The sequence below is a fragment of the Coturnix japonica genome, chromosome 7, assembly GCF_001577835.2.
Source record: "Coturnix japonica isolate 7356 chromosome 7, Coturnix japonica 2.1, whole genome shotgun sequence".
Taxonomy (NCBI): domain Eukaryota; kingdom Metazoa; phylum Chordata; class Aves; order Galliformes; family Phasianidae; genus Coturnix; species Coturnix japonica.
The window spans coordinates 24,714,938-24,739,637 of NC_029522.1; the positions used below are offsets into that span (position 1 = coordinate 24,714,938).

Genomic DNA, 24,700 nt, shown 5'->3' on the forward strand with positions numbered 1-24,700 from the left:
AGGGGAGGAAGAGGCAGGCGAGGGAGGATGGTGCCTTCTTGGTGATGCCAGCTTTGATGACCCCTTGGTGATCCATGTGGGAGGATGTGTTCTCAGACTGGATTTACCTCCCTAGGTAAAGACGTGGAGGATGAATCTCTTCACCTGCATTCAACTGGCCTGCATTGTGCTGCTCTGGGTGGTGAAATCTACGGTGGCATCTCTGGCCTTTCCCTTCGTTCTGATCATGACAGTGCCATTGCGACGCTTTGTGCTGCCCCGCTTCTTCCATGACAGGGAGCTCAAAGCCGTAAGCAGACAGCTGTCCTTACAGTCTAGCTCAAAGCGCTGTTGTGAGGTTGAAAAGATAGGGCAGTTCAAAAGGCTCGGAGATCCATGGCCACCAAAGCCTTGCCTTTCTCTGCTGTATCTGGTGATCTGAGATGGCTGGTGGCTTCCTGTGAGTTTGTAGCACTGAAAATAGAATATGGGATGGATGGGCAGCCTAGAAGGAGACAGAGAGTCCTGCCACACAGGTGCTGGCAGCTCCTCAGGTGTTGCCTCCTGAGCTCCTGTTGGAGAGCAGTCTGGAGCTGCAGCCAGAAGCATGGTGTGCCTGGGTGCTGCTGGCGGGAGGAGCTGCTGTGCTGAACCAATGCCCCAGTGCTCATGAGCTGTTAGAATAAGAGTGTGTTGGGTTGGGGAAGCATGGGTGGGCATGGGGGGCAATAAAAACAGGGCCTGCTGGGAGGGAAGGAACAAGAGCTTTGCTCTTCCTGGAGCTGGTGCAGCCACACTGTATAGCTTGCTGCACGCTGTTAGCACAGTGGGCTGCTGTGGCCTTCAGAACCTGCTCTTTGTCTCTCCCTAGTTGGACTCAGAGGATGCAGAACCGAACTTTGATGAGGATGGCCGGGACGAGTACAATGAGCTGCACATGCCTGTGTGAACTGGAGCCTGCCCTCCCTGCACTTGGAACAGGCTGCTCACACTTGCTCATCCCCTCAAGGACCAGCAGGAGAATCACAGAATCACAGAATGGTAGGGGTTGGAAGGGACCTCTAGAGATCATCGAGTCCAACCCCCCTGCCAAAGGAGGCTCCCTACACCATGTCACACAGGTAGGCGTCCAGACTTGCCACAAGTCAAGCAATCTTGTCTGGACCAACAAATGGCTGTTCCATAGCTCCACAGGAGGCAGCCCTATCACTCACTCAGCAGAGGCTGCTTGTCTCTCTCCTCTCGGACCTGGTGAGCTGAGAGGTGCCTGTCACATCCCAAGGCTGTGTGGGTCCAGTGTTCCCGTGGGTCAGGGGTCTGTCTGGTCCCTGCTGGAGGCAGCCTGTATTCAATCTCTGGGTGGTGAAGGGGAGTCATGCCAGCTGGTACCACTGTGTCCCAGTCCATTTTCATGAAGCTTGGGTGTCGCACCGTGATGCATTATTGGGCAGTCACAGGAACAAGCCCAATACTGCCTGTGTACAGACAGTGGGCTCCTCACAGGTTGGGTGAGGACACCAGCCTCTGTGCTCAGCTAACAGATGCCTTGCTCCTGCTCTCTGTGTTCTTGCAGCCTAACTGCCATTCTACACCTCCACAAAGGACAAGGGTCCTGATCTCCATTTCCCTGTCCTTGAACACAAACCAAATTTCAGAGCTATACAAGAGATGCAGTGTTGGAGCTTGAAATAGTCCTGTGGGTCCTCCCTCTTTCCCTGTGCAGTGATCACTGGTTCTGGCTCATTGCAGCCCTGCATTGAAGTCACAGAACCCCTTGGCCCCATTTCTCCTCCCGTGCTGGAGTGACAGTTCATGTCCATTCCAGCTGGGAAAAAGCAGCGTTCAATGTGCCCAGCACTTAGCCCTGGCCTCCTTGGGCCTAGCAGGGATGTGTCCTAAGATCTCCTGGACCAGCAGCCTCCATTCAGAGCAGGTGGCCACAGCTCTGATGTAGTGCCCTGATGGTAGGATCCAAAGTGGCCTTGTGGAGGAGGCTGGGATGCATGCTCCAACATTGATCAGCCATCAGATCTGGGACAAGTTGCTGCCCTGGTTCCCATTTATAAGCTTGGCTCCTGTGGGAGCAGGTGAGTCCCACACCTCCCCAAGAGGCTGCACAAACACCTGCAGAGAGCAAAGCCCCCCCAGCAGCAGGCTCCAGCCCCACCACCGTGCCCACGCAGGGTGTCTGTGTGTCTGTGGCCGTGTGCGTCCTGTCCTCCCTGTGTAGTGTAGGAGGCTGTTGTCGCTGTGCATTGTGACTCCTCTGACTGTAGTGGAAACAGCTACACCAATAAACTTCACAGGAACCACGTCTGGCTCCCTGCCCCCTGTATGAATGGGGGAGATGTAGCGGGCAGAGCTGGTGGGGTGGGTGGGCACCCAGCAGGGCTGGAGAGCAGGAAGCAGGGTCAGGAAATAAGGGTGTGTTAATTGGGGGTACATTGGTTAAAATTCCTTGATCCAAACCTGCTGCTTGCCCACAGCAGCAGCTGCTGAGGGAACAAGTCCATTGGGAATGAGGGCTGTCCCATCATCATCTGCTACCAGCACAGCTGTGGGCTCTGTCACCACTGTTAGTAGCTGCAGGAGGCTGAGCTGGCTGGGCTGGGGACCCCACGCTGCCTGCTGGACTAGCAGTCAGGAGCCCCATGTTTAACCAGGAACACGCACTTGCAGCCATATACACATTCATACATGCATGTTCAGCAACACATGAGCTGATCTCTTTACCCAGCCTGCAAAAACACACCAAGCAGCTGAGTACAGAGGAAACATCATTAAATACACTTTCCCTCCATGCTTTCTTCCCAGATGTGAGCCAATCTGGGCAGACAGCCTTCAGTCCTGCCCCAGCACTCTTCCAGGTCCCACTGAGCTGGCTCCAGCCTGGGGGTAGGTGCTGGTGCTGCTGTGGGGCACAGGATTATCACTTCCTACAGTCAGTGTTGCTGGCTGCTCCTGGGGCCGGGTTTGCCTGCTGGCATGGGGTAGGTGGCAGGGGGCTGAGCAGGGATGGTGGTCATCCTGCTCCGAGGCTGCTCCCTCTGTGGGACAGCCAACTCCCGGCCCCACAGCATCCTCTCCAGGTGCTGGCAGCGCTGCTGAACCTGCAAAAGGAGCACATGCAGCACGGTCAGACACAGCCAGGACAGGAGCATTGACACAGAGCCAGACCACACCACTTACCGCATCGATCCTGTGGACAAGGACGGGCCTGACCTCCAGCTCCAGCAGCCAGTCAGCCACCAGGATGCCGCGGTGGTACTCCTCCAGCTCCAGGTGCTTCTGCAGCTCCTCCACTGGGGCAGCTGGAGGTGCACACCCCCCACGTCCCACATACCCGGGTTCCATCCCTTGGCACTGCAGTTGCAGGCGCAGGGCACGGATGCGCTGGGTGACGCTGCGGATCTGGGTGTGCAGGGCGGCTGCTCGCTCAGCACGGGGCAGCAGGACCAGCAGCTCCTCCCGGCTCTCCCACAGCTGGGCTCGCAGTGCCCCAGTACTGCTCCCTGCTCCCCAAAGCTGCATTGGGATGGGAGAGTCTGGGGGCTGGGGGGTCTTACTGCTTGGCTTTATGGAGCCTGGAGTTGGGCAGAGCCTGTACCTGCTGCGGTGCAGATGGACCCACTGCCTGGCAAGCTCAGCTGTGGCCAGGCTCTGGTGGAAGATATCAGGGAGCAGCCGCAGGACCTTCACCACCGGCCCTGCATTGGCAAAGCCACGCAGGTCACACAGGCTGCAGGGGCTGAACACCCGCTCGTGGAGCGTCCCTCCACGCAGCAGCAGTGCCCAGTTGCGACGGTGGGTGAAGAGGAGCGTGGCCAGGTGTGGGATGGAGGCTGGGGGGTGCAGCTCCTCATGCACATACAGATGCTCACACAGCCGGAACACCACCCTCGTGTCAAACCTCTCCTTCATGGCTCGCAGGTGCTGCAGGTAAGAGCCCAGCCAGCTCACGTAGCCACACACATCAGGGCTTGGCGAGCCGGGCAGGTGCTTGGAAAACTGCTCCAGGTCCTCCCAGCTGTCCAGCCTCCCTGAGGGGCTGTGCGGCAGCACCAGCAGCAGCACTTTGTACAGGGAATGCAGGTCAAAGCCGTGCTGGCACTGCTGCACGTGCCCCACAAAGGCATCGATTTCACCTTCAAGGGCAGAGTAAAGGGCCTCCATAGGGGCGGAGGGCTGGCAGCCAGGATCAGAGCTCATCTGGAGGGCTGGAACCGCAGCGATACACCCTGCAGGGGGAGCAGTTGGGTGCCTGTGCCCCAGCCCAGCCCAGGGGGATGCTCTGGGATGGGACAGACGTCCTCCTGCTCCTTGCAAGTTGCTCAGTTATGTCTACATTCTGACTTGCAGCTTCTCCTGCCTCTGCTGCCTATACAAAAATAAGCTGCCAGCTTTGCTTGTCTGGAGAAATCCTAAAAATAGGAAGCCCGTTCCCCAAATTATCAGTCGTATTATTTTAAACCATTGTGTGTTTATAGAAACTATTTGGTTTTCTGTCTTTGCCACCTGTGTCCAAGTATGCTCAAGCTATTTTCTCAGTTAGCCATGTTTGCTCTCTGCAGCCAGGAGGGGCTGGCACATCTCTGCTGGGAGACAGCGCTGGCAATGCTCCCATGGCTACACAGATGGGAAGTTAAGAACATTGATGGCCAAGACCAGCTCCATGGCAAACCTGGGGGTCTATGCCACTGACAGGTTTCCCCTTCCTCTGTATCTCTGTCTGTTCTTGCCTGAGCCCAGCTGTCTGCTTTCCAGCCCCTCAAACTTTAGAAAAGTAAATTCAAACATCACAACAAGTGAATCACACTTCACTTGGACTCCATACATTCCTGCTGCAGCCCCAGCCCCCCCGCTCTGCCCCTTTCTGCCCTCCATGCACTGAAATAAGGCACTCACCAGCTCAGGGAAATGCTCTGAGGGAGGAGAAAGGGCCGAGCTGCAGGTACCTGGACACGGACACAAACCTCCCTCCCCATGGGAACAGCAGGCTCAGACCTGCCCCAGCCTTACAGAGCTGGTTGCCATCCCCCAGACCTCAGCCGTGACTTTGGGTGCTGGCAGGGTGACATCTCCCTTCTTGTGCAGCCAGGGACAAAGGCCAGATTGGTCTGGCCGGAGTGATGCCCGCAGCTGGCTGATACCCTTCTGAAGCACGAGCTACACTGCAGTGCTGTGTGTGAGCACAGCCCCGCTCACACGCGTGGTCTAGGCTGTTTGTAACGGAGCCATCTGTGAGCTCATGGCACACACACCATTAATAGCGAGGTCTGGGTCAAACAAAAGCAGGGCAGGCGTAATGGGAGAGGAAATTAGGTGGATGTGCTCGGCTGGCCTCATCCCTGCGTGCTCCTACTGTAATTACAGCCCTGAGCGGCTCAGCTCCTCCATTCAGTGATCTCATCAGCAGAGCTGCATTTCTCCTAGCCCAGCTGTGCAAACCACACTTTGGCCCCTCAGAAACATGCACCAGTGTGATGGGAGCAGGGGCAGGGACCTCAGCCGGGACATGCAAGAGAATATCAGGATGGGTGAATAGGACCGGGGGCCCTATCTGCAGGAAGGCAGCTGCTTAGGGACTCGGTCTGCCCAGCACCGCCATGGGAGCAGGAGAAGCACAGCTCACACTCCTTGGGTACAGCCAGGGGAGGTGCCCCTGACACCACTCTAGTGCTCTCTGGGGGAGCAGGTGCTGCACTGCTCCATGTTGCCCTGTGAGAGCCACTCTAGGCGGCCTTAATCACATTCCTCCGGAGCAGGGACACATCTGGCACGAACATGATCCTGTCCCCAGGGAGCCTGGGCTGATTCCTGATACGCAGCCCCCCTCCCCCGGCAGCTCTTTCATGAGGCTTTGATCACCACCATCCTCACCTTGCTGGGGACAGGGATGGTTCGTGGGAAGGAGGAACTGCCCGGCTCTGAGGAGCCGCCAGGGAGATGCTGCCAGCCGTGTGCCAGGCCCGTGGCAAAGGGAAGCAGGATGTGCCTGGTGTCCAGAAGGAATTCCTGCCCCTGTGTCCCCGCCGGCTGCCCAGCCAGCAGGAAGCTGACTCACAGCCTGCTGTGCATCCAGCCCTCCTGGTGAGCAGCACCTAGCAGAGACAGGAGTCTGCAGGGGGGCTGTATGGATGCAGGGAGACGGCTGGGGAGGAACAGCCGATGACAAACTCACGGCCACAGAGGGGACAGTCAAGGACAGCGCCGCGTTGATGTAATCCCCTCCGCTAGCAGGGTAATTGGCCTTGCGGATAGGAGCATTAGATGGGAGATAAGGACCGGAGCTGAGCGGCTGGCAAAGCCTTGTGCCATGTTTTCCTAAGACAGGGAATGAAGTGCTGACTAAGCTAATCCAGCACCGGTACGGAACTCAAACAATTTTGTGATTCCATGCTCACGCCTTGGGGGTGGGGGAGGCTCTACAGCGAACTGCTGTCGAAGTGAAAGGCGTCCTGACAGCCACTGACTCGTTGGGAAACCAGGTGGAGCAGAGTGGTGGGGGCGGTTGGCATTCCCATCAGCCTCACCACGTTCCCTATAACATCCGACATCTGTCTGCCCGCAGCGCTGTCCCCTCAATCCCCACGCCCCGCCGCCGTGCCCGCTGCCCATAGAGGGGGGCGGGGGGCCGGCCGGGCCGCTCCCAGCTGCTTGCGGGGCGGAGCCAGCAGCACGGCGCGGTGCCGGCGAGCGGTACCGGCGGAACGCGGCCAGCCCAGCCCGGCGATGCGGCGTTGAGAGCCTCTCCGTGCCGCCGATGGACGCCTCGCTCCGCCAGGTGGGGGCTCCGGGCGGGCAGGGCGGTGGTGGGGCCGGGGCTCGGCGGGGAGGAGGATGCTGCTCTGACCGTATCGAGGGAGCCCAAGTTTCACTTTTTCTCTGGCTCTCGGGTTTGGTCGCCCAGCGCCGCCCGGTCCCGGTGTGCCGAGGGCCGGCTGTGCGGAGAGAGCCGGAGCCCCAACGCGATGCGCTGTTACCGGCCGTTCTCGCCTAGGGCTCCTTGCAGGAGCGGGGAGAGGATTTGTCGCATGATAGTCATGGCTGCCCAGATACGCTCGCGTGCTGCTTTAATCCCCTGGAGCGACCGAAGGGTCCGGAGCCTGCCGCTGCCTGCGTGTGCGTGTCACGGCTCGGCTGCGGGTCAGAGCCCGCTGAGGGATCGGGAAGGCGTGAGAAGGGAGGGAGAGTCCGCCTCCATCCTCGACCTCGCTGTGCCGCTGCCGGTCACCGTGTTACGGCTGCTCTGCTGCCGCGCCGGTACCCGGCATCGCCGGGCTGCTCTGCTGTGCGTGGGGCATCGCGCCTTCTGCCCTAACGCACGTGTCCGGCGCCGTGTGTGCCCCAGGCCTCCCCGAATCCTCCCTCCTTCTCTCCTCGTTATGTTTCCAGCCCAGCCTGGTGCTGCTTTCGGTCGCGGCATCGTGCAGCCCATGCTGGTCCAGTGGTCCATGGGGTGATGGAACCATCCTGGGCTCTGCCGCTGAACCTCGCGTTAAGTCCGGGGCCCTCAGACACCCTCCTCCGGCTCCCGTTGGTTTGCAAGCCGTTAAACCCAGCGTCTGCCACCCCCCCCCTCCCCCTTCCTCTGGGTGCACGGGGAATGGGCAGCCCCTGGGGAGCAGCTAATGGACTGGGGCCGCCCCATCCCCCAGGAAGCAGCGCCCTTATCGGAGCAGCTGTTTGCCCAGATCGGGGATGGTAGGAGTGGCTGCTCCGGGCTGCACGGCGGGGACTGCCCCCGGGCCGGCACAGCAGTGCCCAGCTCATTGCAGCCATTAACTGATTAACCTGCTGCTCTGGCAGCCGGAGCTTCCTGCATCTAATCAGATGGAGGCCAGGTTTCCCAAAGGGCCATTTCACCAGATTCTTTATGCCCACCCCTCGGTCGTGGCCTTTTGCAGCAGGAATAGTCACTAAGGTGCCTGAACGTGCCTGATGGAAATGGGAGACAGGAGGGGGCCCAGGTGGCTGGGGCTGGAGAACCAGGACAAGCACGTGTGGGAGAGCCTCGAGCTTTGCTTTGCAGGAGGGGCAGTGAAGGCAGGGAATGCTCGGCATGCACTGCACCCCGGCTGCTCTTCCTTCTTCTCCATGGGGGGCTCTTGGTGGGAGGGCAATGCCTGAGCAGAAGGGAGTTGCTCCACCTCTTGCTGCTGCAGCAGGAGCCAAGATCATCCCAAGGGATGCATGTCATCCTTCACAGTGAGCAGCTTAAAGCCAGCATGCAGCTGGCCTTGCTTTAGCAGGCTCCCATCCTGCACTCACAGCATTAAGATAGCAGCTCAGCCACATGGTTGGGGGCCAGGGTTAGATGGGGATGCTCTAACTTCCCTATCTCCTTCCTCCCTTGGCATGGTGGAAACCAAGGGAACTCTTTTTCTCTGAAGTTTATCTATGATAATTGGCTCGATGTTGGCTCAGTCTGCTTCTCCTGGCTGTGCCTATGCAGGGGTCCATGCCCATGCCCCACTGGCTGTGTCCTGTCTGCTGCTGCCCATCCTATGCCAGACAGGGAGGGGCAGCCCCAGAGTCAAGGGCTGTGGCTGGCGGGTGGTGGTTTCCCTGCATGTCTGGCAGGATGTGGGTGACACAGAGGATGTGACTCGCTCTCCAGTATTCCCCGAGGAGCAGGAATGCCATGATTGGGGTTAGAGGGGACGCTGCTCCCATCCCATCTCTGCCTGTGCCTTGGCTGGAGGGACCAGAAGCATGGCCCTACATCCATCTGGGCTTCACAAGGTGGGGTTCCTGAAGGGGTAGTGGGTGCAGGCAACCTGGAGGATCCTTCCATAGACTCATGCAATGAGGAAAATGGTTTGTCTGCCTTTGGTGACACTGAGCACAAGCGATGTGCTGTCTTTCCAGATAACAGTGAGCTGAGTGCCCGTGTGTTAACTACTGTTGGCTTCAGAAAATGCCGGGTAGGAAAGGAGTGGTGCATAGGGCATCGTCTTCAGCAGGGGGCTGCTGCGTGGGGGGATTCCCACTGTTCTCCTCCGAGGACTGCAGGCTGCGCTGCTTTTCTCAATGGCCTCTGTGCGGTTCAGCGAGAAAGTTGTGATCTCCTAGAAAAGAGGATCTTGAGAGACTGGGAAGGGAAGGAGAAATGCTGACCATTATGTAGGTAATGTTCAAGGTCAATGAGAGAATGTGACACAGAGCAACCCCTCTCTGTTCAGTTGCTCTGAGTGGTTCAGCAAAGAGAAGTATTGCTGCCCAAGGGCAGTGACCCATGAGTGTTCCAGGCTCTTGAGATCCACTTTTCTAGGAGGCCTCTGTATTCCTGCTGAGCTACACAGAGAGGCCATCAGGGAAAGAAGTGCTGTACGGACCCTACATGCAGAATCCCCCCATCCCAGATGCATGTTCCCAACACATGCCAGAGCTACAGAGGTGGGTGAAAGGCCCCCTGCAGATACAGGGCTGGGGTCTTTGGTGAGGAGGTGGAAATCAGGGCTCTGGGGCTAGGACTGGGCTGTGTGTTAGCCCTGTTACCTTTGTATTGAGTCAGTGATGGGGATTTGGCTGAATCATGCTTTCTGGAAAGTCTTCTTTCTGAAGGATCCCCCGCTTTTTGCAGTGTCTCCAAGTGGTTACACAACCCTGCTTTAAAATAAATCCTGTTACATTTCTGAAGTGTCTGGCAGCCACATCCGCCTTTGGGTCCTGCTTTCCTTCTGCTGGGTGAGAGCTGTTCCATCCCAAGCAGCTGCCTGTGGGCGCTCCTTCCCTGCCCACCCAGGTGAGCAGCAGGCTGAGCACCAAGGGCTGCACCCATGCTGGGCCTATGCTGCTCTCCTCCCAGCACTATCGGTGTCTGGGCCAGATAGGGCAGCTCTGGCTAATCAACCTAACGAAGTTAGCATTTTCAGCAGTCCTTTTGCATTACAAGGGATCTTTCTGAATAGCAGAAATGACCAGGCTTTTTACATTTGCTCTGTAAGCCTTCTTTCTCACACCTCAAAGCATAAGTAAACAGGAAACTTCCTTGCTCCTGTTTATCCATCTGAGACACGCATCAGCTCTGGTTGCAACCAAATGTCCTGGGAGCTTCAGCTTCGCAGTCCTGTTGGGTCTGTGATTTCCAGAAGAAATTCCTCTCTTTGAAGTTTTCTTGCATTCCTGAATCTGACCTATCAGTTTGGCTGTATGTTAATCCCATTTTGTCCAAACAAGCCTGGAATCCATGGCCTCATCCTCATGGACACTCACTGCTCTACCAGATGTTGGCATTATCAGCACTGCTTTTGATTTTACATCCTTGTAGAGAACACAGAGTAGTACTGACCCCATCACTGCAGAGAGCTGCCAGAAACCCCTTCACTTAGTATCACTCCATCTGCCCCTTATGCTCATGCACTAATTGAAGAATGCAGCAGTCTGGTTGACTGGACATCTTTCCACACGTTGACCAGAGTTGTACAATGATTGAAGCTGGAGTACCTTGAAGTTCAAATGGCTGAGGGCAAAAAGCCCTCTTTATTTCTCCACAAGCTGTTATACTGAGCAGTGCGTGGTTGCTTGGGATAACCCTGGAGAGTCCTCAGTGAGGCTCTGACCCTTCCGTCTCTTGGAATTTCCTCTGCGCTTCCAGGCTTATCAAAAATGAGTATCAGCTGGTGACGGACTCGATGGGAACGCTCGGACCTGTTGATTTTTAAAATGCTTCACATCCTTTCCATTCATCAGTATATGAGAAAGTTCAGCAGCGTCTCAGTGTGATGCAAAGGGGATACTTTCCAGGAATGTTTATTAAAAACTTGTGCGTGCCTCCATTGTTATTCACAATGCTGCCATCCCCAGCTAGTAATAGGATGCTGCTAACAGCATGTCTTTTTCCCCACTGATTTGGAAAGAGAAAATAGTGAAGCATGAACTCCGCTGGCTTTACTGTTTTCCAGCCTATTAACTTTTGAGGGCTGTTTCCCCTTTTTCTTCTTTCACTATTGCTTCAGAAGGGCTGAGAGTGCACTCCAGTGCAGAGGTGCTCCACTTGTGTTCTTAGTGGTGTTTGAGGCAAGGACACTCAGGGTGAGCTAAAACCAGGAACGTGTCTCATGTGAAGAGTTTGAAACACTCAAGATTTCTTTATTAGTGACATGACAAATAGGGGGAGATGCAGCAAAAGAGCAGAAAGTAATGGATGAGACAGAGGGGGTGGATTGGAATTTTCTGTTCCTCCATTTCTGCCCAAGGAAAGGAGGGATTTTTTTGCTTCGTGTGAATGAGGGTGATTAAAAAGCGTGTTTTCCTATTTAATGTGGGACTAGAAGGTCCCAATTGCACTGTGCCGGCTGTTGCCATCTTTCTGTTCCCATTTCTCATTGCCCAAGGTCTCCTGAGCCACCAAGCCCCGCTCCTGCTGGTCAGCCCTAACATAGGGACTGACCCTGTGACTTCATCTCAAGCTGACACCAGAAACACCCCAGGGTTCCTTTGCTCCCTCCCATATGGATCTAGGGTATCACAGACTCCCCCTCCCCATTAATCTCATATCCATTAGCTAAGTCTCTCCATATCTATCCTATCACTTATTCATGATCATCCAGATCAATCTGTTGAGAAGTGCATTTATTGAAACCCGAGCTTGGCTTTCTCTGGATCACACAGGCCCTTAAGCCCCATTGCTGCTGCCTGGCGTACCACTATGAAGCCCATTGAGGCCAGGAAGAGAGCTGGCTTAGCACAATGCAGCTTCCAAGCCTGGGAGTGTATGGATTCACCATCCTCAAGACAGAGGTGTGTATATACACTGCAGTACATGTACAGCACCCACACTGACTTTGGGTCTCAATGTGGTGACTGGAGGTGGTTGCCCAAACCAGGGTGCTGCCAGGGTCTCTCATAGCGTTGTATTTGCAGGTGGGTCTGTTGTCTGAGTGACTTGCTTGTGGCACAGGAGCTCTGGCACATCAGGACTTTATTCTTTCAGTAGCAGCTGTTGCTTCATTTTTATTAATAAATAAATAAAAAAACTCAGAAAGGAACTGGGAAGAAATGAGCAATTCTTGTTATAGAAAGAACTCGAGGGCTTCTCCCATGGAAGCTCAGCCTTGCTGCCTGGCAATTCTTAAGTTTTCTGCTCAATTTAATCCTTTCAATGGATCAATGCGAGGCATGGTTGGTGTTGGTGTGAGGGCAGCCTCTCCAGTGTCACCATCTGCTTTTGTATTTAGTCAGGGCGCCTTGGGGAATGTCATGTTTAGGGGAAAAAAAAGGGCTGATTGCAGGAAATGGGGGCAATGCTGGGCCGAAGTTAGGATGATTTACTCCGTGTTCCTATTCTGAACGTCTCAGTTCTGTCTGGAAACAGCTCTTGGCAGCACACAGGAGAAGGGTCTCCAAAAGCACATGGTGAATGGTGCAGTACTGTAGTGCAGTACGGTGCATTAAAAGGCCTTCTTTCATTTTGCTTTCTGCTGGGAACTCCAGGAACAACTTCACAGTTTTCTGATGTCGGCTTCTTGCTCTTGACACTGCGATGATAGCTGAGAACTTTTGGTGCAAAAGGTCTCACTAACACTTGTTGCTGTTAACACATTGGTGCAGAATCTGTGTACAGTTTGGGAAATGGATGATTTCTGCCATGTCTTGCCCACGTGCCTTAGGGCATTTCAGTGGGAAATCTGCGGAACGCTGCAGCAAAGTTAGAATTAAGTCTGTTTGCTTCATGTCATTAAAATCAGCTTTTTTACTGGGAGGGCTGGAGGTTGTTGGCCAATACGTATGTCATCTACAGAAAGGAAAATCCAGGGTACCAAAATGAAGGACAATGAACTATTGTTCTATGTTCTGCCTAATGTAATATAGAAATACCGTATCAAATCTCTTCCAACATAACTAGCCTGTAAAAAGCTAATGGTGCTGACATGTGTAGGAAGAATGTAAGGGCTTTGACAATCAATATCTTAGGGATAGAAAACAAATCAGGAAGAATGTAGGTTTGTGAGTCGATGAAAAAGTCCTTAGTATTAGTGAACAGTTGAGCACAATGGCTTTTTTGGAATACCTAGCAAAGCAGAATTTGTGTTTTCTATGGGAAGACACAGGGCAGACTGGTTTGCAGTAACCAAAGAGCAGGTTGTTATGCTTAATTCTGTATGACACAGGCCATGGTTGGCAAGCAGGGTGAGCTGACCCAGCAGGCTGATCACCCCAATGCTTCTGTAGAAGTGCTGAGATCTGCTTGCTCCATCCCTCCCCTTTGGGATTCAACTGGTTTTTATTTTAGTAGAAGAGTGATGTGGGCAGGTCATGTTGCATCTGAAGGTCAGTGAGGATCTGCACCAGATGTTTCAGTAAGCCCACTTATTGCCTTTTTTAGGTGCTGACTGCTGCATCCTTGCGCAACACCATTGTGGCATGATTCTGGTGGAAGCTCTATCAAAAGCTAAACTAATTTTGGTCTGCATGACTTAGCCCAAGAACACAAAGTTTAAGACTATTTGCATGGTGATAGAGCGACTTGTGGCCACAGGGCACTGATGTTTAGCAGAAGGCCATGGATAGCTGCCTTGGCCATACTTCTGTGTAACTGGAAAGTCTGATTGCTGTTCACATCTTAACCCCTTTCCTTATCCCAGATAAGCCTGCTTGCACATCCTTCCCCGCGACACAGCTTGGGTTTCTGTATTGAGGTTTGGAAACACCTGACTGAGAATCACCCTCAGCTGGGCACAAGTATGTGTTGCCAGAGGTCTACTGCTGGGAGATGCTGAGCCACATAAGGACCATCACATATGTGTCTGGGAAACACTCACATCATGTCCCTTAATCAAGGAAACTCTTGCAAGAGAAGAAAGCAGAAAGCTCTGTGAAGTCTGCTTAGCGTTGGCTGATTTCTGAAAGCACTTTGACCTAAGTGGTGTGTGGGTGTATGAAACTGTAAACACGCTTTATTTACATTTTCTCTTATTATTATTATTATAGCATGACATTTGATGACTAGCTGTTCTAAGTTTGAAAATGTTTAGACAGTTTAACCCACTATTCTATTTCTATTTTTCCTAAAGATTGATGTTTCCTCCGGCTGCCCATGGGTGTTGGGCGCTCTGTGTGCGAATCCTGCCAGCTTCACTTCTTTCTAATGGGAGGTTTTCTGCTTTTCTGCAGGGTGCCAGGGTATGGCTGCGGGAGCAGGACCAGCTGCAGCCATGCACTGTTGGCCTGTGTGCCGATGGAAACGTGCGCTTCACCTCCGATTACGGCACCGTAAGTGGAAATTTGCACAAGGCTGTATGCTGTGCCTATGCAGGAATAGCAACTGGTGGCCATTCGTGGTGGCTTTCTTTATTCAGTGCCCTCTGTGAGAGCTGTCCTGTGTGCTTCCTTTGCCTGCCCTCTTCATTGCTTGGTAACTGACTGGGCTATCTTGTCCCTGGTGAAAGCTCAAATAAAAACATCTTCATTTTGGTTTGTATTGGATGGGCCAATTGATCCCTAAATGTCGTGTCCTTACTCTCTGGCCCTGCCTCACTGCAGCTCTGAGGTAGGATGTCCAGTATTATACCACTGAGCTTTTGCCATTTGTTGTTATTTCCTTAAAAACATCTCGAGCACCAAATCCATCAGAAATGTGACTTCCTGGAAGGAAAGGAGGAGCCGACGCTTATGAAACACAAGAGATTGGAAAACACATTTGAAAGGGACCAGCACAGTGCTTTATGGATAAACATAACTGAGATATTGAGAGGGATATTTGTTCGTGTACTCCTTGCACTTAATGGACAGATTTGGGGTTGAGGAGGAAACCCTCCTCTCCAGCTCAGCCTGGCCTGGTTGGCAGTGCTTACTTTGGGTTGTCTGCTGGCCAGGTTTTGCTTTATTCCTGATCACTGTGGGGACTTGGAGTGAGTCCTGGTCATTTTGTTTTGACTGTGGGCTCGAACTGAGACAAAATCAATTCATCACTGGAGAGAAAGTGGAAATCTTTGGCTGGGTTGTGAAGTGCTTGTGTAGTAATTTGATGGCTGGCTTGTAGTTAGAAAACAAAAAGCTGATATTTTCTTCCCAAATTAATAAAGATCTTGTTAATGCCTATAATGTTCCCTTTTAAACATCAGTTGCTGCTGGAAAAGGGGGATTCCAGAGGCATCTCTGCTGACAGATCAATTTGTCTGTGCTTTCTCTCTTGCTTCAGGCAAATTCAGCCAGAGGAGTCAACTCAGCCATGCAGACCACAAGCCAGTCCAGCCCCACCATGTACAGAGCTGGGGAGGGGGGAATGTCTGGGCTGCTGGAAGGGTCTGGAACTGAGCAGTGGGAAAATGAGGGTCTCCCCACTAGCATGGCTGGAGATGGGCAGGGGCTTGGATCAGATTCTTCTTTAGATGGGCATGATGTATAACACCAGCCAAGAGCCTCAGGACAGGGTTAATAGATGATGATCTAATCGTGCTAATCATTTAGCCTTGCGTTCAGGGCCACTTTCTCTTCAGGGTCCCATTTTCTCCTGTGTTGTCTACAGGAGGAAGTAAACAGGCTCTGACCCATCACACAGTTATTTTTCATACACAACAACCTTTTGGCACAGGTACTCTGAGTGCCCAGGGTCTTCTGGGACTCGTGCACTCAGCTTTTTTTCCCAGACATCTTTTTTATTGTTTCTTGTCTGGCCCAATGGCCACAATTGCTGACATTGTGGTGGTAAGTGGGTAATTGCCAGGAAGATGCAAGGAAAGATCACATCATGCAGTCTTGGGCTTGCTCCCTTCCAAGATTTGTCTGAGTCAGCAGAGAGAAGAGAGGCAGGGGTTTGCTGACTCATGGGTTGAGAGTGCTATGGTGGCTTTGCTCCTGATAGTCCAGTTCACATCGTACCTTTGCAGCTCATATTCTGAATTTAGGTCTTCTGTTCTCCCAGCCTGCTTCCTGGTGAGGTCCCTGCCCCTTGGGTACAGGCCCAGCTCCATGAGGATGATGCTGCGAGGGGGGAGGGTGACCTCATTCTGTCTGCAGCTTCCAGCTGCCTGGCTGCCCTTCTGCAGCAGCTGCAGCAGCCTGCAAGGAGCGGGTGGGAGAAAGCAGTTAGATCAATGCTATGGATGGTGTGCTTATTCTCTAGGGGATCTATACGGTTCTTTGGTGGCATCTGGGGAAGCTGACAAGCAGGGGTGAAGATAAAACAGTGCCCCAGAAGGGAAGGAAAAGCCCATTTTCTTTGCAAGGATTGCTGCAGCCTGCCTGTATGAAGCATCTCATTTGTCTATCTTGGGTTTTGCCATCTAATGCAGCCTAAGATGCTGGGTGGGAGATGGTACACAGCTGAATCTGAGAGTGGGAAGCAACTGAAATAGCATTTGTGAAATGCCAGCATCATGCCTGAAGAGGAGGAAAGGAGGACAGGGATTTGGCTATGATGGAGGGGAACAGCAGTTTCATCTAAGTTGTGTGCAGGGAGGTGAGGAGGATGACCCGATAGCTGAAGTATGGGCTACTGAGGAGGAGGAAGCTCCAGCGGGAAGATGGTTGCAGCAAATGAGGCAGGAAGAGTGTATAGATAGAGGAGAGGACACTTCAGAGCAGTGATAGAGGTTAATAAATGTCACTTTGAAGGCTGCATCAAATGCGTACATGCCAGCATGCGCACGGGAGATCTCTACTTTGGCTTCTCAACTGCTTTGACTTCCTTTACCCTTGACACAGCCACCAGACACCAGTCTGCTCCAGGGCAAAACCTGGAATGTGAACAAGCTTTGCTTGCACCATGCTGCAGTCAGAGATGTGATCCCACCTGTGCTTCTGTGCACGGCTACTCCTAGTCTGCTGGGAATAGCTGCCACCATTGCTCATACAGAGCACTGTGTACAATACCTGTCCAGGTGGTGCCCTGCTCTGGCCAAGGAGGCTTAATTGACAGCCAGGTAGCCCTGCATTGACCTGTTCTGGCAGTACTGAAGGTGAGGGGACAATTCTGTAGCAAAGGCAGGGAGTGTGCTATGTGGGTTGTGGCCAAGGAGCTCCGGTAGGTAGGAACAGGAATGGAGGAACTGCTATAAAAATAGGGAACGGATCTGTGCCTTATTCATTTCCTTTTCCAGTGCTGAATATAAAGAAAAGCACTTGTTTCTGTAGGAAATCAGACTTGTATGCCTAGGTGACATGTTCTTATTTGTCCTTATTCCTGTTCCTCCAGGTGTTCCAGTACCCCAAGTCCTCCCTTTCCAGAGAAAAAGTCTTGCCTATGCACCAGAGCAGCATCGATGGGGTAGAGGACATGTCCATGCTGGGAGACCTGCACGAAGCTGCCATCCTGCTCAACCTGCACCAGCGCTACCAGCAGGGTAACATCTATGTAAGTGCTGAGCTGGGCCATGGCTCTGCTGGCTGATAAGTGTTGTTTATCTCTGGGGCTGCTACTTTGCCTGGGAAGCACTGATTTAAGCATTGTTTCCTGAGCATTGTTTCATGTGGATAATAAGAGATGTTTTTTTCTGCTTTTGCCTTGCTAGCTCCATCAGCCCTATGAGATCCTTTTCCTACTATAGGGGCCTCTCTGCCTATGTAGAATGTAGCCTTCACCTATAGAATTTGTGTACTCACCACGAACATCTGTCACTTACTACCTGGTGCTCATGTTGCCCAGATTCCCTGCTTGCCCTGATGGCCAAGTAGACAGGATAGTACAACAGGCTGTTGCTGGGTATCACTCCTGAACTCAGCTAGGAAAGCACACCTGTTGCCTGCTTTCCTGCTTTTACAAGCGGTTGTGCCTTTTTGAGTTGCTCTGCTCCCCTTGCACAGCAGCATACCAGCACATCTCATGATTTCCCTCTTGGCTCTGAGGAAGGAGGCAGGCATCAGGGGAGGGAAGTAAGAGGGAGAGAGCTCTAGGATGAGGCTGCTGGGTGGCAGCATGCTCTGCTTAAGCTGAATGTTGTGATGACCGCCTTGGGCTGCTTTACCTTGTCTGTCCATCCTCTGTGTGTACTCAGAATTTTTCAGACTATGACAGGAAAAATGTAAATCTATGTTGCATAGCAACTGTTCCTAAGGCAACCGAACTGTATGCACCTGTATTCCAGGAAATGATCAATAAAGTGACCTGGTTTCTGAAGCATCTCTTGCACTGGGACGAGCAGGATGAAGTGCCCTTCTCACCCTGCCTGGCACCAGAAGTGGCACACTGCTGCCTCTGACTGTCACCACAGACCTGTCCCTCTGCTCCTCATTGGCACAAGCTCTGTGCCTCCTCCAGCCATATGGAAAGGTGTTAATGTTCGGACGTGGTGGCATTTCTTGCCTGCACACTGTGTGTATTTAGTATGTTCCTAGTTCACAATTAGAATGTAGTAGGCCAAGGTTGCAGGTGAATCTGTACTGAGAAAGAAAAAACAGATCAGGAAAGTGTGTGGTACAACTTTCTCAGTGCTTTCCCTTTGGCTCCCACTTGTCTTGCTAAAGGTCATCTGCTCTCTCATTGCTTCTGTCACCAGTGATCTGTATTTCTGCCTACAAGGCTCTGTATCAGAGGGTCTTCAGGTCTTGTTCCCTTGTTGCCCACTTATGAGGGTACTGCTGGTAATGCAATAAGACCCATGTCATGGTTTGTCCCTGGTGATCTGTGTTGCTGCTTTACTACGTAACTCTTAAATAGTTTGGTGACTACTGCAACTTATTAATCTGGCTTCTGGCTTCAAAGCTTACCATTACAGTATAACGGCGAGAAAGCACGTGTCTTTCTCATCACCAAATGTTCTACTTAGAGCTTCTCCAATGGATGCTTGCAAATCCTTATATCTGTATGTGATGACTGGTAGTTCATGGTTTGGCAGTAATACTAAGCAGCTCTCCAAGGGTTTCATCTGAAACCCTGCTGCAAATGGCTGCTCCTGGAGTATTTCAAATGAAATACTTTCAAAACAAAGTGTTTAGAAAATGTCACAATATTTTGACTTGAAATCTTGTCGTTCAGCTGTCAGTCTCGATTTGGTTTTACCATGTGATTTAAGCTGCTCAAACAGCATTTTTTTCAGCAGCAGCAGAATGATACACTTTAATATCTCTTATCTTCATGTCCCCTCTTTGTTCAGGAGCTGCTTGAACCCAGACAAACCCCCTGCATCTGGGGTGCAGCCATAGAGGTGTCCCCTGACCTTCCTTTAGTCCTAGGTTTGTTTGTTTGTTTTTTTTTTCTTGAAATTTATTTCCTTTCTGTGTTTTGTTTTCTCCCCTCAGACCAATATTGGCTCCATCCTGGCTTCAGTGAACCCCTACAAGCCCATCCCTGGTCTGTACAGTGTGGATGCCATAGAGCTGTACAGGCAGCACCGCCTGGGTGAGCTGCCTCCCCATATCTTTGCCACTGCTAATGAGTGCTACTGCTGCTTGTGGAAGCGTCACGACAGCCAGTGTGTTCTGATAAGGTCAGAAAGGGGGGAATTGGCTGCTCTCTGGCTGTATTATGTGCCGTGGATGGGAGGGCTGTTACTTTGATTTGTCCTGGAGCTGTGAGTGCAACACATCTCTTCCTCCACAGCGGAGAAAGTGGAGCTGGAAAGACTGAGAGCACCAAGCTGCTGCTGAAGTTCCTGTCAGCCATGAGCCAGACCTCCCTCGGGGCCCCAGCCTCTGAGAAGAGCACACACGTGGAGGAAGCCATCCTGGAGAGCAGGTGCATTTCACCTCCATACCTGCAACTATCACTTTGCAGGCACTACCTTCTGGGCATCACTTGTATTTGGGCTGGTGGGTCTGAGCAGAGGGTTAAGACTCCAGCAAGGCTGGGATTTCTACAGCCTTCAATAGCTCCCCTGCCATGTCCACCTCTGAGCTGGCCCACAAGTCAAGGCACACCCGTGGTTTCACATCTCCTGTGGCACAGTGCCCTATGGCCATGGATGGAGGGCACATGTGTAACATCCCTCCCTGTGGCAGCGCAGTGTGGGCAGCAGGAAACCTTTGGGAAAAAAAATAAAAGCTCTTAAGTACGGCACAGTCACGACTCAAGATTTGCTGTGATCAGTTGTTCTATAATCTGTTATAACGATTAACTTCTGAATAATCCCCTATCTGCGTCCGTATCAAGAGGAACCGCACAGCAGACAGATGGAGACATTTAAAAAGCCCATATTTCTCAGGGTAACAACTGCGGTTGTTTTTTTTTGTTCAAAGCTATGTATGTCTTAAAATCGAGCATGACGACACCCAGGCCGTGCTTGTAGGATCTCCGGGCTCTGTGCTTGTCAGGCCTTCAGGTTATTTTAAAATTGGCTGCATAGCAAAATGGAGTATTTTAATCCTGGATTCCGTGTGTCACTTTGAATGGTATTAAGTTTTTTCCCCCATGCAAGAACTAAACTTGCATGGTAACTCACCCCTTCCCATCTGTATGAGCTTCCTGAAGACGGGATGGTGACCAAGAGACAGAGCTTTCCAACTCATCACCATCCAAAGTTTGATAGATCCTTTCCCTTTTTTTGAGATACTTTTTTTTCTGAAGTGAATAATGTGACTCTCTTAGAATGAAGTTCCCTAATATGTAATTTGTATGTACTCCCTCAACTTGGAAATCATGTGACCTGTATCAACCTAATTGAGTTTTTAAGTAGCAGGACCAGGATCCAACCAATCAGTGTAGTACTGCTTGTTTGAAGATGTTTGCCTGTAAGTTTAAGAGATTACTGAAATCGGCTTCTCTTTCAAAAGAGGAAGCAGAAACAAGAAAAAAAACAGATGGTTTGAAGCTGCAATATTTGCCCTGACCATCATGAACAAAATACGAGCCCATTCTGTGGGGTGCTGCTGTACGAAGCACACGACCTGCTGACCTCTTACCATTTCTGAAGCCTTGCTGGTGGGGAATGCCCTCAACGGAACGAACACCAGCTGCTCACACTGATCAGGGTCTAATTTAATTAAGTCAATCCCAAAGGTTTAAAATTGCGTAGCGCATGGTGACAAATTGCTCTTGCCATCCTTCCTTGCCCTTGAGCTCTTCCTGCTTGTCCAGTCTGTGGCTTTAACAAACGGATCTCGCACAGCAGTGTGTGCTGTACAAGTGGCAGAAGGCTGGGCACAGGCTTTGTTGTAACGGTAATCACATCACCACTCCCTTCTTCATTGCCTTGTTTCTTGCAGCCCAATTCTGGAGGCCTTTGGAAACGCCAAGACGGTTTATAATAACAACTCTAGCCGCTTCGGCAAGTTCATCCAGCTGCACTTCTCTCAGCATGGGCACATCCAGGGTGGACGAGTCACTGACTGTATCCTTTTCTTTGGTGGACCAGGAATGGTTGGAGGGAGTGGAGAGAAGGAGGAGCTCAGGGTGGGTCTGGGAATGGCTCATCACCATTTATTGATTATTTACAAGGGTGAAACCAAAGCAAGTCAGTACGTCCTGCACAGTATTTGTATGCAGAGGACGACAGGAATTCACAGCACCAATTTCAGCTCCTCCTTTTGGGGTGCCCATCTCCAATGGACCTTGAGACCTTAATCAAGGACAGGAAAGGGTGGATGTAGTCCAGTTATGTTGTGCCATGACGGTTTTCTTCCTTGTTTGCCCACGTAGCCCTATCCCAAAGGCTGTGACACATCTTTTATCTACATGAGGCAGCTAAAGCTGCATTTATTGATGTTGGTGTTCAAAGCTGCCGATCACTGCAAACCACACCAATTTCCACTGGAGCAGCAACCAGATGAATTTACTACTGCTGTAAATAACAGGCTGGGATTGTTTAGTCTCTGCTCTTTGTGCTGTCGGTAGATGAAAGATAGCTGTCTCTTGCAGAAACCCAGAGAGCTGATGCAAGACTTATGTGAAATGCAGTCTCTCGGATTGGAGTGGCCCCTCTAATCTCTCGAGGTAGCCATGGTATGGCTCATCCTTTGTTAGGTTACCCCACTGTTATGCAGGTTCTGTGTTCTATGGGACCCTGCCCTTTTATATGTCTCTTTGGCACATTATACCTCTGTGGAAAGGGCGTAGTGAGAAATAGCCATATACCATTTGAATGCCTTCTCCTTGACACGTGGGTCAGATTTACTGGAAAAGGTAGGTGTCACCGCTATCATAGCCATGGTGAAGCAGTGCCAGTGCTGCTGCTGCCTTGTCATGGGTTAACCTATAAAACCATGACATGCCTCCACCCCTGAGAGCAGTGTGCAGACACCAGCTCTTCAGATGTTACTACTTCAGATGTTACACAACTGCCCCAAGTGAGGAAGAGGGTGGTGGAGGGACAGGAGGTTCTATATCCATTGGAGCCTGTTCCTCTGCCTTTGATAAACACCAGGAAGTCCAGAGAGGCTCTAAGAAAATGGGTTTACTGAGGGGAAAAGGAAAGAGCAAGTAGTTTGGTTCCATGGAGATGCTTATGGTGGTACATCTCCAAATGTCATAATCTGTGCTCTGATTCAATTTGCTTTGGACTCAGGAGGCTCACTGAGGGGCAGGACCAGAACCTGCAAGGTTCCATTTCCCTGTGGGCACGCTCTCAGTGACTTACATGCTTAGCAGCACAGCTGCACAAGAGAAGATCTTGATGTTCAGCTTGTTCAGGCAACATCATTGCTAAGCTGGAGGCAGCCTCTCTTGTGCATGGCCCTAGAGATTTACCTGTATTCCATCCTCCCTCCGCCTTTGCAACCACAAGTGCAGCCTCTTCCTGCTGGCTACGCCTGCATTCTTTGTTTCAGAACAGAGTGGTACACCAGAACCCTGGGGAGAGGAATTATCACATCTTCTATGCTCTGCTGGCTGGTGTGAGCGGCGAGCTGAAAGGTAACTCCATTTTCTGGGGTATTGCTTAGTCCCTTCTCTAGTCCAGCCTGTAAAGCCTTGGCAACAAAGGTGCCAAGTGAAATAGAAAACAGTGGGGACCATGGTTAGCATTACTCTTCTCTCTCCTTTTCTAAGCTGGTGTCCCAGACTGCTTCTCTTCCCTTGTGTATATTCCTACCTCTTGATCATCCTTTTCTTCTTTCTCCATAGATCTTTCAGTTCTCCTCTGTTCTTTTTGAAAAGGGGCATCAAATCTGCAGATAGTATTCAATATGTGGTTGTGTAACATATATGTGCAGAGACCTATTTCAGTTTTTTATGTTTTGCACTGTGTTCCTTCTGTGCAATTCTCAGTAACCAGTTTTTGATTGCTGCTCAGCACTGAGGCGTGTTCAGAAATCCTGCTGTGGCTCTCTGAACCGTCTCAAGTGGAAATACTTAATTTAGAGGTCATTGCTCATTGTGTATATAGTTAGGAGTACTTTTTTCTGTACACTTAACAAGATTGAATTTCTTTTTTCTTTTTTTTTCTTTTTTTTTCCCTTCTCTTTTTTCCAAGTCAGTTCATTACTAAAAGCTCCTTCTGTGCCTCTGCAGGGAGCCTGGGGTCTGACTGTTCTAAATCATTTTGCATACCACCGCCAGCTTTGCTCCTGCACACCCCCTCACTCAGTGCGGTCGCTGTCTAGGTGCACCCCCCGAGGCATTTGGAATCTGTTTAGATGAACATACCCATTGTGGTGTGGCCATACCCATTGTTTTAGGGTACCAAGACTGTGGGAGGAAAAGGCTATTTGCTAAATAAACTGTTGTCTCTTTCTTCCCTTGCTTCCTTTGCTGTTGTAGAGAGCCTCTCCCTCGCTGAGCCGGAGACTTATCGGTACTTGAGCCAGTCTGGCTGTGTGAGTGATGAGAACTTGAATGATGGAGAAATGTTCACTAAGGTCATGGTGAGTTCTGTTCTAATCCTCCTGAGCTTCCTGGGCACAATCTCATGGGCTAGGTGTGCTGCAGGATCTGGACATGACAGGCGGAGTTTGTCCTACTCTAAAACCTTCTGAACTCTTATACCTGCTCATGGTAAAAACAAGGCTCAGAGAATGTTTTTAGTGTACAGCAATGGGAGAGTCTGGGAAGCAGTCAAGGATGAATAATAATTTAGAACAATGGAGACTCTGGGGAATGTGATTCTCAGCCCTCTGCCCCATACTGGTTCCTGAGAGCTCTCTAGATGTCCTGGTACTGGAAACCTCACATTGACCATTTTAAAGGGAACACTTAAGCATTCTCCAGAGGTGTTTTAGTTGTATCACCCCTGCAAATGGCATATTCTGGAATACCACACAGTTTTCTGTCAACATCTGCAACTTTTCCAGAGTTCATGAGTTCATCAGGATGAATATGCAATCCACATTTTGTTTGATAAGTGGTGTGTTATCAGCCCAAGGGCTCTAGTAATGTAGGTGGAATGAGACAGGCTAGGTGACTGGATAAAAGGGGGAAAGAGAGAAGTTTAGGATTTCAATAGCTCCTGCTTAGATGTGATTTAAAGGAAAGCAATGTCTCTAATACAGGAGAGGTTTTCAATGACAACGTGGCATTTATACTTCAGCTGAGGAATGGGCTCGGGGTGTGAGCGTGGTGGTTCCATTGTACTTTGGCTGTATCTACAGCCAACACTGGCTGTGTGGTTTTGTGTAGACTGCCATGAAGGTGGTAGACTTCAGCAGTGAAGAGATCCGAGACATCTTCAAACTTCTTTCTGGCACTCTTCACCTGGGAAACGTTGAGTTCATGACAGCTGGTGGGGCCCAGGTTACAACCAAAGCAGGTAAGTAAAACCCTCGTGACTTGGTCAGTAATGCAAAACCCCATAAGACCTCCAGTGAAGTTCACTCTGCAGTTCTTTCTCCCTATCCTGGCCAGCAGTGCCTTTGCCAGAGGATTCCCTGCAGTTTAGCCTTGCCTCTGTTGCCACAGGAGGCATGGCCT

At 51.3% G+C, this 24,700-nt stretch overlaps 3 protein-coding genes and 1 long non-coding RNA gene across 5 annotated transcripts in view; 2 read left to right on the top strand and 2 right to left on the bottom strand.

Moving 5' to 3' along the window:
• The window catches only part of SLC4A3 (solute carrier family 4 member 3), a 28,494-nt gene extending 26,202 nt beyond the window's left edge, over window positions 1–2,292 (top strand). The window contains exons 22-23 of the mRNA XM_015868914.2: window positions 116–289; window positions 851–2,292. Of these exons, the coding sequence (XP_015724400.1) occupies window positions 116–289; window positions 851–928 (252 nt within the window). The 3' untranslated portion in view covers window positions 929–2,292. The remainder of the gene's footprint in view (window positions 1–115; window positions 290–850) is intronic.
• Window positions 2,293–2,665: 373 nt separating this feature from the next.
• Window positions 2,666–6,556, bottom strand: LOC107316904. Its single transcript, XM_015868926.2, has 2 exons — window positions 3,169–6,556; window positions 2,666–3,089 (listed from the first exon to the last, which is right to left on the bottom strand). The coding sequence occupies exons 1-2, from the start codon at window positions 4,186–4,188 to the stop codon at window positions 2,922–2,924; spliced, it is 1,188 nt and encodes a 395-aa protein (XP_015724412.1). The 5' UTR covers window positions 4,189–6,556; the 3' UTR covers window positions 2,666–2,921.
• A 70-nt stretch (window positions 6,557–6,626) lies between these two features.
• The window catches only part of LOC107316896 (unconventional myosin-X-like), a 64,999-nt gene continuing 46,925 nt past the window's right edge, over window positions 6,627–24,700 (top strand). Inside the window, exons 1-10 of one of the 2 annotated variants that reach the window (XM_015868909.2) lie at window positions 6,627–6,763; window positions 14,098–14,196; window positions 17,120–17,278; window positions 19,162–19,349; window positions 19,463–19,597; window positions 21,064–21,188; window positions 21,966–21,979; window positions 22,624–22,708; window positions 23,555–23,658; window positions 24,410–24,539. In XM_015868909.2, the coding sequence (XP_015724395.1) occupies window positions 6,743–6,763; window positions 14,098–14,196; window positions 17,120–17,278; window positions 19,162–19,349; window positions 19,463–19,597; window positions 21,064–21,188; window positions 21,966–21,979; window positions 22,624–22,708; window positions 23,555–23,658; window positions 24,410–24,539 (1,060 nt within the window). In that variant the 5' untranslated portion in view covers window positions 6,627–6,742. The remainder of the gene's footprint in view (window positions 6,764–14,097; window positions 14,197–17,119; window positions 17,279–19,161; window positions 19,350–19,462; window positions 19,598–21,063; window positions 21,189–21,965; window positions 21,980–22,623; window positions 22,709–23,554; window positions 23,659–24,409; window positions 24,540–24,700) is intronic. The other variant, XR_001556636.2, reaches the window with a different exon arrangement.
• Window positions 15,898–17,924, bottom strand: LOC116653652. The gene is made up of 3 exons (XR_004307862.1): window positions 17,889–17,924; window positions 17,660–17,764; window positions 15,898–15,984 (listed from the first exon to the last, which is right to left on the bottom strand). It is a non-coding gene; the product is annotated as an uncharacterized LOC116653652 (long non-coding RNA).